This window comes from Nomia melanderi, chromosome 14 (genome assembly GCF_051020985.1).
Source record: "Nomia melanderi isolate GNS246 chromosome 14, iyNomMela1, whole genome shotgun sequence".
NCBI lineage: Eukaryota > Metazoa > Arthropoda > Insecta > Hymenoptera > Halictidae > Nomia > Nomia melanderi.
The window spans coordinates 13,488,033-13,503,222 of NC_135012.1; the positions used below are offsets into that span (position 1 = coordinate 13,488,033).

At 51.0% G+C, this 15,190-nt stretch overlaps 1 protein-coding gene across 2 annotated transcripts; it reads left to right on the forward strand.

The window, feature by feature from the left end:
* Positions 1-1,147: 1,147 nt before the first annotated feature.
* LOC116428961 (segmentation protein paired) lies at positions 1,148-11,844 on the forward strand. 2 transcript variants are annotated; one of them, XM_076374062.1, is made up of 5 exons: positions 1,148-1,753; positions 4,822-4,960; positions 5,117-5,406; positions 9,346-9,759; positions 9,848-11,844. In XM_076374062.1, exons 1-5 carry the CDS (start codon positions 1,693-1,695, stop codon positions 10,429-10,431), a joined length of 1,488 nt encoding a protein of 495 aa, XP_076230177.1. In that variant the 5' UTR covers positions 1,148-1,692; the 3' UTR covers positions 10,432-11,844. The 2 variants fall into 2 exon arrangements, with proteins under 2 accessions (XP_076230177.1, XP_076230175.1); XM_076374060.1 differs by lacking the exon at positions 1,148-1,753 and adding an exon at positions 4,093-4,226.
* Positions 11,845-15,190: the final 3,346 nt, after the last annotated feature.

Consider the following 15,190-nt stretch of genomic DNA (forward strand, 5'->3'; position numbering starts at 1 on the left):
CTCGGTGGGAAAAGAATGGCGATCCTAAAAAGCGAAAGTTGGGAGTGATCATGCGTTAATTGTCGGGAGAACGATTTCAAGCGAGTCGCCGTTATTCGAGCCCGCCTCTTGCTCAAACCGTTTGCCGGTCCGTCGCGCGTCGTTCGGCTCTCGCGGCGGTCGTCCGACGATTTACTTCCGCGAGGATCCGTCAGCCATAAATTTCTAATCGACGACTCATCCGCCGAGGTCTTCCTCCTCTGTCGCGATAATCGAAGAACGGAGGGCCACGCGTTTTCCCAGTAACAATAATTCGGAGCTCCGACAATTCCGATCGGCCGAAAAACTGTGTCCAATTAAATTTTCTTGGGCCGTCAGAATTTTTCACGGAATTTCGTTCTCGAACTTTTTCCACTGCGGTCTCGTGGAATATTAATCTCCTTTCCGCGGTAACTTCTTGTTTACTCGCCAGATTTTACCAGAGGTTTCTCGCGTTTATCAACAACGCTCCAAAAACGAACGGCCGAGACTCGTTCATCCGGCAAAGCCTTATTAATAACACGATTTTGAAAAGCGCGCAAAAACCGGGGTACCGCGGCGCGCGAAAACACAATCGTTGGAAGGGAAACGAAACAAAATGGACCGAAAGAAAAGGTGAAAGACAATGTTGTAACCGGCTGTCCGATAAATGGCACACCGTCGCAAGAAGTCTCTTTGCTGTCATTGAACCTAGAGGCTCGTTAAATTAACGTCGGACTGGAAAAACCTGGCGAATCCGAGAGGACTGTTCGCATCGCTAAAAAAGCCATCTCGAGAGATTCGAAAACAGAAGAGCGCCTCGCAAAATGCCGTAGAAAAAAGCGGTGTTTTGTCGAATTGCTCCCACCAGAGTGTGCAGAAAAAGGAGCACCGGCAAGCATGGTCTCCGCTGGCCTCCCCCGCAAGCTTCCAGTCATGCGCCGCTGGGCGTGACTTCGGGGGCGCGACGAGGGGATCATTCCGAATCATGGATTGGTCGGCGAAGCTGCGGAAACAGGTACGGAAAGCGGGCCGAGCACGTTGTCCTCGCCACCTAACCGAGACCTAACATCGTGTTTCCCCACCATTTGAGATCCCCTGAAGAAGCCAGCTCGGATGGGAGTGGCCAAGCGAGTTAGTTACCCCGGTGGCGACTGCTCGAGGAGGCTAGTCAGGATCAGGAAGCCGATCGGTCGAGGTCCAGCTCGAGAGTGTTGTCGTTACGAGACTGGCTCGGTTCCCGAGGACACAGGTGTATTCGCCGCCGGGACCACCGCACACCGTCTCAGGACACGCCGAACGGAGAGGAGACGAGTCTCGACGGGGCTGGACCGCGCATGGCTGCAGGCAGCTCACCTCGCCAGAACACACCGCTGTGCGCCGATCCAGCAGTGACAGTTCGCCGTATCCTCGAGGAATACCGATCAGTGCGACATATCCTGGCTGTGTTTCGATAATCGGAGAATTTCTCTGTCGAATATCGAGGATCATCCGTTGCCGTCCTCCGTTCTCCCATCATTCGAGCCGGTTATTCGGATTCAGTCATCGAACGACTCCTCGGAGTACCAGGAGAGTGTATCGGGCTGGTGATTTATTAATCGGTGAACGCTTCTCCGGGGAGCACAGTGGTTGGTGACAGCTTTTTGTTACGCTTTGGCGTTTTGTGAGGAACACTGGTAGCGCGGACGCGCTGAAATGACGGTTACCACTAACTTTTCGATGATGCGACCCTGCTTCACTGGATACCCCTTCCAAGGTAAGAGGACAGACATTCTCACTCCCAGTCAGGTATTTCAGCATTGTTTTTCATCGCCACTTTCCGTCAGCTCTGACGAGTCGAGAGATAACGTTTCAGTTTGTTCGATTGCGAATCGTCGAAGCCCTGTAAATCGTAACGTCTTCAGAGGGACCAGGCTAGCTTTTTCTTGTCGCGACGGCGGAGAACAGTAGTTGGCATCTGGAGAACGCGTAGAGAACTTTCTTTGGTCGGTTCTGGCAAATTCCAGGACCATTCGGAGTCGAGATTTTACAGCTAGACCCGGTGGCGGGAAAGTCTCGGAAAATCGACCGACAGAATACCCTCGAGACTTTTAAACGGACCACTGATATATAACCTTACCTGACCCTGCAACACCGGAACATTACCATTAATGACGGCCATAAATAATGAAATGGATTTTTTGGGGGGCACGCCGTCGCTCTGGAAAACTCGTGCTCCTGCTTTTCGACTTTGCACGCCCGCGCCATCCATTTTTTTCGCCCGGGACAAAAAAGTTGGGGGGGTTACCTGAGTACTCCCACTCTCGCTTTCTCGCGTAAGACGTCGAAAGGGTGGTCTTCGACGGTGAAAGAAACGATACACTGGACCTTTCATCCCAGTCTAGTTCGGAATTCGTTGGCAAACGAAAGAATTCGAAAGTAGTTGATCGTAACTAATCGGTGATGATTGGAAGGTTTGCTTCTCTTCGCGACAAAATCGAGCAGCGTGCAATCGTGAAACTTGCTCCCCGTTGTCTCTGTTGCGCGTCGGAAAATTCGGAGACCCGAACGAGCGGCTCTCTTGGAAACGGACACGGCCATCTCCTTCTTATTGGCTGGTAAATTTCGGTATCCTTCCGTTCGCAGCGAAGTTTGAAACGCGCGAATCCCGCGCGAGAATTAGCATTCTTTCCTTTGGCGGGTAGTTAATCGAAGAATCCACCGGTCGATAGAAAGAAAAGATAGCGGCGCGGCGCGATAAGGAGTTCGAATCGTGGCGGGATCGGTAGACAGTAGACGTAATTGCGGACGCAAATGGGAGGAAGTCGGCCGGCGAATTTAGCATTTTTATTTGTTGCTTACGCGCGTCCGCGGATCATCATTTGTCACTGTCCAGGTTCACGCACCGCCGTTGTTGCCGTGTTTAATTGCGCCGGACAATTAGTCAACGAATCGTTTGCGCGACTGCGTATGCAAAATGAAAGCGTTTAACGCCCGGCGAACGGGCTAATTAAATATTCCTGGAAGATTGATAACGTTGCAGACACGTTTCTCGCAATTACCACGCGGTCCCGCTCCGCGTGTGTGCATCGGTGATCGTTAATTATTTCACTGAATGTCGAAACCCGTTCGCCGCGCGCGCTCCCGTGAGAAGCGAGGGCGAAAATCTTTCCGAGCTCGATTAATACCGCGGAAGTGGCTTTCCCCGACATTAAACGCCGTTCACATAAGTAGCTATTAGATTTGTCCTTTTATTAACAATCCCAGCTCGTTTAATGTTCGTTGAACGCTCGTTCAACTGCTCCGCTGGCGAGAGCACTCGAATCTCGAGCGAAGATCGCGGTTAAATCGAAATCGGCTCGAGGATCGATCGGCAGCCTTGCAAGATCGTTTTCTAATTACCGGGACAAATTAGCGGGAACTTTTGCCGAGCGTCGCGAGGCTAGATTTTCGAAGGCTGCGACCAGTGTCCCGTTCCGTTCGCCGTTTTTCGGCCGTCGCAGCGTCGCGGCGTCGCGGCGTCGCCGATTATGCAACTGACCGCAGATTCTGCGCAATTACGACCACCGATTCGCCGTGTTCCCCTCCCCGTATCAATTCTTTCCTCTCTCGTCCATCGTTTCGTTACACGATCAACTTAATCGAATTACTTAGTTTTGTCTTTGCGCGTTGAAACGACTCGCGAGAGGACACGTATAAAAAGCTCCGAGTTCTCTCGTTCCTTTTCTCAGCTGCACTTCGTGCACTTCGTAACTCCGTTAGCTCAGGATGTTGCTAAGAACGATTTTTTCTCTCGTGTTCGTCGAAGGACTCCCATTGTTTCCGAGACGACCTCTTGGCTCGTTGTAACAATTTCTGAGGTTTTCCGCGGAGTTTCTTGCCTCGCTTAAACATTTCTTCAACGCGCGAACATTTTTTCACCGGCGATACGTTCTAGTATCGGGACGACAAGTAGCAGCAAATCGGTTTTTCCTCTGGCGATGTCTCGCATCGGCGACCACAGAACGCGCGCGCTCCGTAGCGCTCCATATCGTCGCGGGGGGCGGACACACACAGTTTTTCCTCTCGCCACTGCGCCAGAAAAGTGAGTCACACAGGTGTACACCTAGGCATGTATACCGGGCACAGCTGTGTTTCTTCCGCGGCTCGATCGCGATCGATCCAGTTACCCGTAATGCTCCTCGAGATTACCTGGAAGCCCGCCGTTCCGCGGAAAGGACGGAGGTGCCGCGTCCGCTACTCGGTTCAAGGTTTCCCCTGGAAAATTAAACGATCGATGGCATCCGCGAGCAGTTCTCCAGGTTCGTCGAGCCAAGGGAAAAGGACGGTTCTCGAGGAGAATCTCTGTTAAGAAGGCGATACCGGTTTCCAACGATTGGCAAAGCAAACAGTCCGTCCGGATCGCGATCGGTCGGAGCACGCTTTGGCCGGGGCAAATTATACGCTATCAGTGTTGTGCCTCGTAAACCCTTCGAATTGATTGGTCTTATCGTTGTTTATGGGGCTGCGTATGCCAGCCGATAACTCTTTCCTCGTTCCGTTTCCCTTGGTTCCCCGTTCCGTCGATCCTCCCCGCGACACGCGGGAAACGCGTCGAGACGAAGGTGGCACGATAAATCCAGGCCTCTCTTTATTCGCCGTCGAGTAACTGTTCTCTCGGCTCGATCGGTCGATCGATCGGTCGATCGATCGGTAGCCGGCCGCGCGAGCGTGAAACAAAAGGATCGACCATTTCGCAATCGACCTTCGGATCGAACGGATCCTGTCGTTGCTGTTTCATTGCATGCATCGCACCGAGGCTTTTCCAGCCTCAAGATTAATACGCACGTTAATGTTCTGTCGCAGATTTGGGATCGATACCGGGTCAGGGCCGCGTGAATCAGCTCGGTGGCGTCTTTATAAACGGGCGGCCGCTGCCGAATCACATTCGCCTGAAAATCGTCGAGATGGCCGCTGCTGGCGTCAGACCTTGCGTAATTTCAAGGTATCATCCATTGGCGCATATACGTTTTTATGTTTACCGGTCGTAACGTCGTCACGCGGCAATGGTTATTTTGCAATCCGAACGATAAATATAATATCGCGCGGCGTTCCTCGAGATTCGTCGGCGTAATTCCTATCGGATTATTTGCTCGGACAGGCAGTTGAGGGTGTCGCACGGATGCGTCTCGAAGATCCTGAACCGCTACCAGGAGACGGGAAGCATCAGGCCAGGCGTGATCGGTGGCAGCAAACCCAGGGTAGCCACGCCGGAAGTCGAAGCGAGAATCGAAGAATACAAGAGGGACAATCCAGGGATCTTCTCTTGGGAGATTCGCGACAGATTGATCAAAGAAGGAATCTGCGACAGGACCAGCGCTCCCAGCGTCTCCGCGATCTCCAGGCTGCTGAGAGGTCGTGACCCCGAGGACGAGGCTAAGCTCGGCGATGGTGAGTTTCGTTATCCCCTTTGCCCGCTTTACGCTAAAGATTAGACCGGAGCGAGATTGAATCTCGCGACAGAAGGTTCAAATGCCAGATGGAAATAAAGTTTGGTTCGTTTCGTTTATTTCGTTTATTTCGTTTAGTCTGAAAACTTTTCGACAAGAAACGCGTTTGATTTGCTGTTTCTTTCTCGTTCGCATCCGACCAAGATTGATGATGCCACCTGAATCGGTAAATCGGGTTCCCGCGAGCAACCCTGCGACAGCGCCACCGTGGAAAATTAGATTATAACAACACCGGCTCCATAATTTGGTCCTCGAGGCTGCTCCGGCCGCTCGGGCTGAAAATTGAATCGACGATCCTTCTTCTCAGCCCCTAATATTCCGAGCGACAAGAACCGGCGCTGCTCGATTCGGCTGGAACGTACGGAATTCTCGAAACCGTCGATTACCCGTTTTAGAAAATGATCCGTTCCTCGAACGAGAATCGGAAAGATCGCGAAACCCGTGCGTTTCGCCGGCAGCCCACCGCGGAGTTGAAACTTCTTTTCGCGAAATTCACCGGCGGTTTTCCAGTAAAAAGTGTGTCCGCGATAAAAGCGACCATTAAGGTGTAACAGCTTCCTGCGCAACGTAATGTTCCGTACGCGGGCAAATTACCACGCAGGAAATTACGAGGCAGATCGAAAGTGGAGCTTAGCGATGTAGTTCACAGTTAATTCGCGCTCCGGACAGAAAGTTTCCTCCGGGACTCTTTAATCATCGCGGATCACTCGAAAAAGTGATTCTTAGTTGCCGTTTACCCCTTCCGCTTCGCTTCGACCGAGCAAGGTCCGGGGGTTAATTCGGTAGCACGAGGTTTCTTCGGAGATTCCGTTTCGATAGAACGCCGAGCGTTCCCTCGGAAAGTTGCAAACGACGGTATCGTGGCCGTTCCTTGCAACATTTATCAATCTCCGGGGATCTAAACCGCGTTTGATATCGTCGCAACCCGGCTGCCACGCGCTTCGTGACTCGAACGAAGATAAAGCATCTTTGTTCGTTTTAGAGATTGCAACAAAGTCCTCCTTTCGAGGGATATCTACCTCTCGGTGAAAATAATTGCCAGTCGAAGGTACTCGACTGAAACTACGAACGTTCGTCGCTCTACTACCGATTCGAAACACAGACCGATACTCGAGAATTCCCCGAACCGATTCTCTTCCGGCCGCGAGATGCATCGCGAGATCGATGAAACTCCCGACGCGCACGAGCTACGCGAACCAAGCGTAATAGGCGCGACCGATAGAAATAGGGAAATTGCGAAGGTGCCGGCGCTCGGTTGCGAGTTGGCGGTCACGACCGACCCGATGACACGCCCCATCAGCTGGCCGCTGACCACCGGGACCACCAAGGAATCCCGAAGGGTGCCCGCCGCGTCCGAGAAACCTCCGAGAAACGGTGAATGAATAAATTAAATGCTCGCGCATTAATCAGCCTCGCGTTTCTCGATCTTGGAAATTACCGGTTCTCTCGTACGCCGCGGCGAGCGCTCGGTAGCCGATCGGCGCCGGCTCTGTAATTTTCTCGCCGCCCGGTACATGCCCACGTGTACGGCCGAAAGTTCGATAGGTGGTATCGAGGCTCGGGACTACGAGGATTCACGAGCGGGAGGACCGGCGCGTAACATTCCCAGGACGAGCGATCCCGTGCGCCGGTCATTCCTACTCGATCACCGCCGATCATTGTAATTAACCCTCGTTCGCCGGAACCGGAGGGTTTCGGTGTCAACCTTTTCACGCCGGTGCGTTCGACTCGTTGAAACGTATATCTCGGCCGTAGCGTCCGTTCGATGCTTATCTTTGACCGATAGCGACGCTCGTCCTAACGATAATAGTCTTTAGGCTAGAGATTTCTCACGGTAGGGGGTTGTTTCCACCCCCGGCGACAAGACAGTTTGCAACTCGCACCGACGGCGGTGGTCCGCCGTTGGGATCGCTCGGAAATGCTCGTCGGTAGACATGAAAGAGGGAAACGAGAAGAAACTGGCCCGTAGATTTGTAAGTCGATCGGTCGGTCGACGGCGGGTCGACGGCGGGTCGACGGCGGGTCGACGGTCGGTCGATGGTCGGCCGCCTTTCAAAACAAAAAGAGGAGGGCAAAAACATCGCGTTAACTGCTGCGGGGGTGAGAACTTGAAAAGCCGCCGACCGCCGAGTCCTCTCCTGTCAAAACCAGCGAAGAAACACGCGTCCGTCGAATGGAACGTTCGAGACCGTTCGAGTTCCCTCGAGACGATTCGCGGAAAATGTTGCATCGCGGTTCGTCGAAATCGCCGCTTTCGTTACCCGGAGATGATTAGCGGTGAGTGGTCGCTAATGTACTGTTAATACCCCTAATATTTCGTCGACTTTTAAGACGGCCGTACGCTCGTCGAAGTCCTCCGTCGATCGGCGTTGCGGTATCGCGTCGACCGGCAACCTAGCAATCTCCGACACCCCAGGGGTTAATGTCGGGGTACGAAAGTTTGGTAATAACTAGCCGGTAGCGAGCGCTTAGTTCCGTGCGGGATGCAATTTCTGTCGTGATTCCTCGCCGGAATCGCGTTCCTCGGACCTTTCGAGCCGACAGGAAACTGCACTGTGTACACTATCGCGTACACCGTCTTTATACCCGGCGAAACCCGAGAGGAGAGACGACGGGGCCAGAAATCGTCGAGCGATTCGAAAGAGCTCCGCTGGAAACGGAGGAAAGGGGGGGGGGGGGGGCGGATAGAAGCGCGGAAGCTCGCGGACCGGCAGAAACGAGCCGATGCGAGAAAGGAAAAGGAAGAATCGGCTCCCTCCGGGAATAGAGTCCGTGTCGAATGGGCATCAACGCGGGGCGTCCCGGCGTCAGGCGTCGTCGGCCGATTAGTCGCGGCCCGCGCAAAGCCGCTCGACAATTTCAAGACGCGCCGGGGCCCTCGCTCTTCCGCGACTTGTTCTTTTTACGAACGTGCCCGTCCGTCTCCGCGCGCCGAGGTCCCGATGATAAATTTACTGTAATCTAAAAATGTGAGGCCGTCCGTAGACCTTTCTTCCTCGGCTACGCTCGAATTCCGAGGGAAACGACGGAATTCCCTCCCTGGAATTTCTATTCTTCGACAGTTGCGGCGGCGAGCAACTTCCGGGTACGCGGCTTTTCTTCTGCTCGCGCGCGCTTCGCTTAGAGACGATTAGTATCGATATCGTCGGCGTTGCCGGTCGAGCCGCTCCGCATCGCGCGGAATAATTATTCTCGGATAATTCCGGATACTTGGAATACCCGTCGATAATGTCGGAGGGACCGTGGCTCTTAATGAAAATCGTGGAAGCGAGGAGAGAGCGCGGCGCGGGGAGCGAGTCGCCTGGAAATCGAGTGTGAAATAACCAGTGCAACGCGCCACGCGGAGAGCGGTTCCTTTTGAACTCCGGCTCGGCAAAACAAACCATAAACGTGCGTTCACCTGGAGAGACGGGGCTGGGCAGGTGACACGAGGAATTAATAGCCATTAGACACGACCCCGCAATTTCGTCTCCCTCTCTCCCTCTCTCTCTCTCTCTCTCTCTCTCTCTCTCTCTCTTTCTCGTGCTCGCTGTTCTAGCAGCCCATTATTTCGATGTATTTATATTATCGGGTTGCGCGTTCTGCTAACCAGTCGTCGGTTGTTAATGCAACACCAAGAGGAAACGCGCCGACATAAATCGCATCTCCTGCCTCATTAACTCTCCCGGCCACGGCGGTTCAATGTTGAGCCGATAAAACTGTTATTCGTATTCTCGAACCCGTGGCTCCGTTAGAAAAACGTTTGTTTCGCGAAACGGCGGTCGCGAGATTGCAGTATTTACCAATGTGTGGATTATTAATGTCGCTAATCGACCGATGAACGTAAAGGAAAAACCGATGGGGCTAACGATCCGTTAAACGTTTGTTTGTTTGGCCGCAGGTAAAACCAGTTCCGGATCCGACTGCGAGAGCGAGCCCGGTATACCTCTGAAGAGAAAGCAGAGAAGGAGCAGGACTACCTTCACTGCCCACCAATTAGACGAGCTGGAGAGGGCCTTCGAGAGGACTCAGTACCCGGATATCTACACTAGGGAGGAACTGGCTCAGAGGACCAAGCTGACGGAGGCTAGGATCCAAGTGTGGTTCAGCAACCGGAGGGCTAGACTCAGGAAGCAGTTGTCCTCGAGCACTTCTGGCGGCTACGTCAGTTCCGTGGCGTATCCTGCCGCCTCGTACGTCCTGCATCCTCCTGCCGCGCCTCACCCGCACACCGCTGCCACCGTGCCACCGAGTCATCCCCATGCTCATCCCCATGGACAGACTCTGCCCGACACCGCGTTCTCGTCGAGTCAAGGTAGGTCTACTCGTCGTCATGATTTCCCCGGCGATCTGCCAGCGATGTTGCTCGAACGGGTCGACGATTGATTTGGTGTTGTTATCAGTTCCAGAACTGTACTCCTCGCACCATGGCAGCATGTCTCATCAGCTGGCAGCCGAGTCGTCTCGTTTGCCGTCGTCCGTTGGATCGGCGTCCAGCTACGGGCTGCCGCCATCCGTCTCGTACCCCAGCTCCTTGCTGCCAGCGACGTCGTCGACCAGCGGCAGTCACATGGCCCACCAACCATCCTCCGTTACGCCGGCATCGGCCTCCGGTTATCAGCAACCCAGCAGCCATCAACTGCCGCCCACCCCGAATTCGTTGGTCACGATGATGGGCCCGAATTCGGGCAACTCGAACCCGTCGTCGGACCACTTGACCTCGTCGGACCTCCCCATCAGCTCCGTGTCTCCCGTGCACCAGCAGCAGCAGCAACAACCCAGCCAGGAGAACAACGCCTCCCCTTCCTGGAACCTCCCGATATCCACCGCCGGAAGAGTCGGACTGCCGAGTCCACCGACCAGCCTGCAACAACCTCACGCGCACACCGGTCACCCTCATCAGGCGTTTGCCAGCCATTACGGTGCGCAAGGGTTCCAACAACCACCCAGACCGACGCCTCATCAACCGTTTTATAGCTGGTACTGAGAGCCGGCGGAAGTTTCTCGACCACCGGACTCGGATGAAACCGATGTCCGATGTAAAATTGCCAACTGGCTTGGCGATCGCCGGTCGTTCGTTGCTTGGACGCGAATGCAGCATTTCCGAGTGATCGTTCGACCCTCTTCTGCTAGGACTACTATAGGTGAACGTTGTATCGTCTTGTAACGGTCTCGCGTAACGTAACGTATCGTCTCTGTGACGTATTGTATTTATTTATCGACAACTCGGGTCACCGTGATCGTCGAGTCTACCGATCGAGGGTTAATGCATTGACTTTCAGATTATTTGCCACAGTACTTATCTTGAAATTATCGTTGAAGCTCGTCAACCTTGATCAATAACAGTCAGTGTGTTAAACGATGAAACGAGCGAGTCGTCCGATTCGTCGACGACTCGGTGTTTTCGAGGGAATTGTGCATCCGCGGTAGATCAAATCCTTATAGGTAAAATACTATAAAATACTCGGTCGAATCGTTAATTGGGGGGATCAAAGAAAGCAACGCGAAAGATGTTACATTGTATCGGAAAAAGCGTCAACGGAAGTGTCCTTAAGTAGTAAATTATTCCTTCGCGTAGACAGTAGGTAGACGTAAGATTAGGTATTTACAATTAGACTTCGCGAGAGGAAACAACATCTAAGACTTGAATCTCTTAAGATCCAGCAAGGATACAAACTGAAAAACTTCAGCAAATCGTGCCAGTAAATTCAGTATGTATTTGTTTAATTATTAGGACTTTAATATAGTACGACTCTGTAATATATTAGCTAGAATAATCTCTCTTTTCTTAATCTTTACCGTTTCGAGGACAAACCGGTCCAGTGATTGTATTTATATAGATTTCTTTCGCCCAAAACCGGTGAAAGATATCAATGATTAATGACAGTTTGCTGGCGACTGTCTGCGAGGAAGTACGCGTATTTCCTTCTTTGTAATAATATCCTAAATTGTTTAACTTTAAGCATCTCAAACCAATACTACAGATATTTCAGTAGACGATGTAAATATTTCTACACTTCCTTTATTCTTGGTTTTCGGGTATTTCTCTTTAAGCTCTCATTATTTCCCTTTGTGCGTGTGCGTGTGCGTGTGCGTGTGTGTGTGTGTGTATGTGTGTGCGAGTGTGTATACATTCTGACCAAAAATGTATTTAATATGTAAATAATAGGTATTCGCTAGGTTTGCTACTTTTAGTAGGAACAATAATGTACTCAACTTCTGTTGAGTAGTTTCTTGTGGAGCAAGTACCTAAAATCATTCAAGTACGATCAGAATTAATGACTATATAAGTAATAATTGTACGTGAGTAGCAAAAGATACTTATCTGCTCGACTGTAAATTTTTTTTATCGATCTTTGGACACTACAAATGTAAATTATAATTGAACGCATAAACGTCGTAACGGAATATTAAATAGTAAATACACGTTGTATTTTATTGACAATGATAATTAAATAAAGAACTTTTAACAAGCATTAATCTCGTCTTTAATTTGATATACCATCAAAATCATTAGCCAAAAGTTAGCGGGGAATTGAATAACACTATTAGCACAGATGCAACAACGCACATAATATTCAACATGACATAATATATCGATACATTCTTATTAGTATAAATTTACGTAAATTAATTAAAAGACATCCACTGGTGCTCGAAAAACCTTCCAGTCCCTTCGTTGAAACCCCTGGAACCCCCACGAGAGACACCTCGGACCCCCCCCCCCCCGAGAAACACCCAAATTTAAACGAGACCCCCTCGAACCCCCAAGATTCAAACGAGAGACCCCCTCGAACCCCCAAGATTCAAACGAGAGACCCCCTCGAACCCCCAAGATTCAAACGAGAGACCCCCTCGAACCCCCAAGATTCAAACGAGAGACCCCCTCGAACCCCCAAGACTCAAACGAGAGACCCCCTCGAACCCCCAAGATTCAAACGAGAGACCCCCTCGAACCCCCAAGACTCAAACGAGAGACCCCCTCGAACCCCCAAGATTCAAACGAGAGACCCCCTCGAACCCCCAAGATTCAAACGAGAGACCCCCTCGAACCCCCAAGATTTAAACGAGAGACCCCTTCGAACCCCTCAAATTTAAACGAGAGACCCCTTCGAACCCCCCAAATTTAAACGAGAGACCCCCTCGAACCCCCAAGATTCAAACGAGAGACCCCCTCGAACCCCCAAGATTTAAACGAGAGACCCCTTCGAACCCCCAAGATTTAAACGAGAGACCCCCTCGAACCCCCAAGATTTAAACGAGAGACCCCCTCGAACCCCCCAAATTTAAACGAGAGACCCCTTCGAACCCCCCAAATTTAAACGAGAGACCCCCTCGAACCCCCAAGATTTAAACGAGAGACCCCCTCGAACCCCCAAGATTTAAACGAGAGACCCCCTCGAACCCCCTTTTTGGGAGTTTCTTGAGGGGGTCTGAGGGGTCTCTCGTGGGGGTTCCAGGGGGTCTCTCGTTTAAATTTTGGGGGTCCGAGGGGGTCTCTGGTTTGAATCTTGGGGGTTCGAGGGGGTCTCTCGTTTGAATCTTGGGGGTTCGAGGGGGTCTCTCGTTTGAATCTTGGGGGTTCGAAGGGGTCTCTCGTTTAAATTTGGGGGGTTCGAAGGGGTCTCTCGTTTAAATTTGGGGGGTTCGAAGGGGTCTCTCGTTTAAATCTTGGGGGTTCGAGGGGGTCTCTCGTTTGAATCTTGGGGGTTCGAGGGGGTCTCTCGTTTGAATCTTGGGGGTTCGAGGGGGTCTCTCGTTTAAATCTTGGGGGTCTGAGGGGGTCTCTCGTTTAAATCTTGGGGGTTCGAAGGGGTCTCTCGTTTAAACCTTGAGGGTCTGAGGGGTTTCTCGTGGGGGTTCCAGGGGGTCTCTCGTTTAAATTTGGGGGGTTCGAGGGGGTCTCTCGTTTAAATTTGGGTTTCTTGAGGGGGTCTGAGGGGTCTGTCGTGGGGGTTCGAGGGGTCTCTTCTGGGGGTTCAAGGGGTTTCTTCTGGTGGTTCGAGGGGTTTCTAAAAGAGGTTCGAGGGGTCTCTCGTGGGGGTTCCAGGGGTTTCTCGTGGGCGTTCCAAGAGTTTCTCAGGGCCGTCCCTAGGGTTCCACGAAGGGGACCGTTCTTGGGGGGGCACGAAATACAAACAGCAGGCATATTGACTTTAGGATTTTGGTTTCCTTGACCGAATACGGAACAGAATTATACGTTTTCGTTACATAATGAATTTAATGTCATATTTAATTGTTCAATGTCATTTATTTAGTACATATTTCATTCGTAAATCTGAGACATCACACCATCTCCTCATTACCCGTAGATCTAACCATGCCAATGCTATCCTACGATCTGTGGCGCCATCTATTTCACGAACCTTCAAACTGCTAGTGAAACAATAACAGAGTCCCTTTGCTCAATGGCGCCATCTAGTCCACGAACCTTCAAACTGCTAGTGCATCAACACCAGATTCCCTTTGCTCGGTGGCGCCACCTTTTTCAAGATCAGGGAAACTTCTAGGTTAAGTGTACTAGTTACCCAGGTTAGGTGGCGCCACAATCAATCACATTTGTTGTCCCAAACACTCCTACTTACCTATCCTGCAATCAGAAGGCTCTAACTGTTAGACTACTTGTAACACGGAGACTCCGCTAGATGGCGCCCGCTTTATATGGCCGTGCAACTATAAAACTACTGTCAGCCACTTGAATTCCTAATCGAAAAAAGGTAAAACCTCTAAGTTTTCAGGTTTCTGCATCTTTTACTGTCCCCAAAATGGCTTAAAAGCACGAGATCTCAAATCCTGTGAGACTCAAAACTGACAAAGCTCGATAATTCGCTCCTCTTCGCTCTAGAACTCGCGCAACAATGGATCAACAGCACGAAACGTCCAATGACAAGCGACTGAAACTAACAAACCTCGAAAATTTGCTCTTTTACACTCTGGATCTCTAGCAAAAATGGCTCAAAAGCTCTAAATCTCTAACGTCATGGGGCTCAAACTAAAAAAGCTCGAAATTTTGGTATTCTGCGCTCTGAAAATCACGAAAAAATGGCTCAAAAGTTCGAAAGTTCTGCTCGAAGTGGCTCAAACTAAAGAATCAAAAAAATTTGGCCCTTTACCCGCCCGAACACCGCAGGAAAATGGCTCAAAGGCTCGAGTACTCTATTATTATGCAGCTCAAAATAAAAAAGCTCCGAAATTTGCACCTCCACGCTCTGAAACTCTTTCGCAAAATGGCTCAAAAGCTCGAGATCTCAATCCCCGAGTTGCTCATACTAAAAAAGCTCTGCGTTTAATACTTCTCAACTGTGCAACAGTCCCGAAAATTGCTCAAAAGCCCGAGAGCTGGTTTGCCGAGAGTCTCAAACTAAAAATGCTTCCAATTTAATAGTTTCAAGTGAGCAACAGTCGCGAAAATGGCTCAAAAGCTCGAGAGCTCGATCCCCGAGAGGCTCAAACTAAAAACGCTGTGAGTTTAATAACTTCCCCGTATTTATCAGCGCCGAAAATGGCTCAAAAGCTCGAGTGCTCATTACCGAAAACGCTCATACTAAAAAAGCTCTGCGTTTAATAGTTTTCGTGTGTGTGGCGGTATCGAAATGGCTCAAAAGCTCGACAGCTCACTCGCCGAGAGGCTCATACTAAAAAAGCTCTTGGTTTTTATAGTTTTCGGGCCCGTAGAAGTCCCGGGAGTGGCTCAAAAGCTCGAAAGCTATCAATTTTAGAGTGTTTAGATCTGTAGCAGTTCCGGA

Excerpts from the sequence above, each read along its gene's own strand:
- LOC116428961 (XM_076374060.1), top strand. The coding sequence starts at position 4,151 with ATGCTCCTCGAGATTACCTGGAAGCCCGCCGTTCCGCGGAAAGGACGG. Across the intron at positions 5,407-9,345 it reads CGAGGCTAAGCTCGGCGATG|GTAAAACCAGTTCCGGATCC; the intron begins GTGAGTTTCGTT and ends GTTTGGCCGCAG. Across the intron at positions 9,760-9,847 it reads CGCGTTCTCGTCGAGTCAAG|TTCCAGAACTGTACTCCTCG; the intron begins GTAGGTCTACTC and ends TGTTGTTATCAG.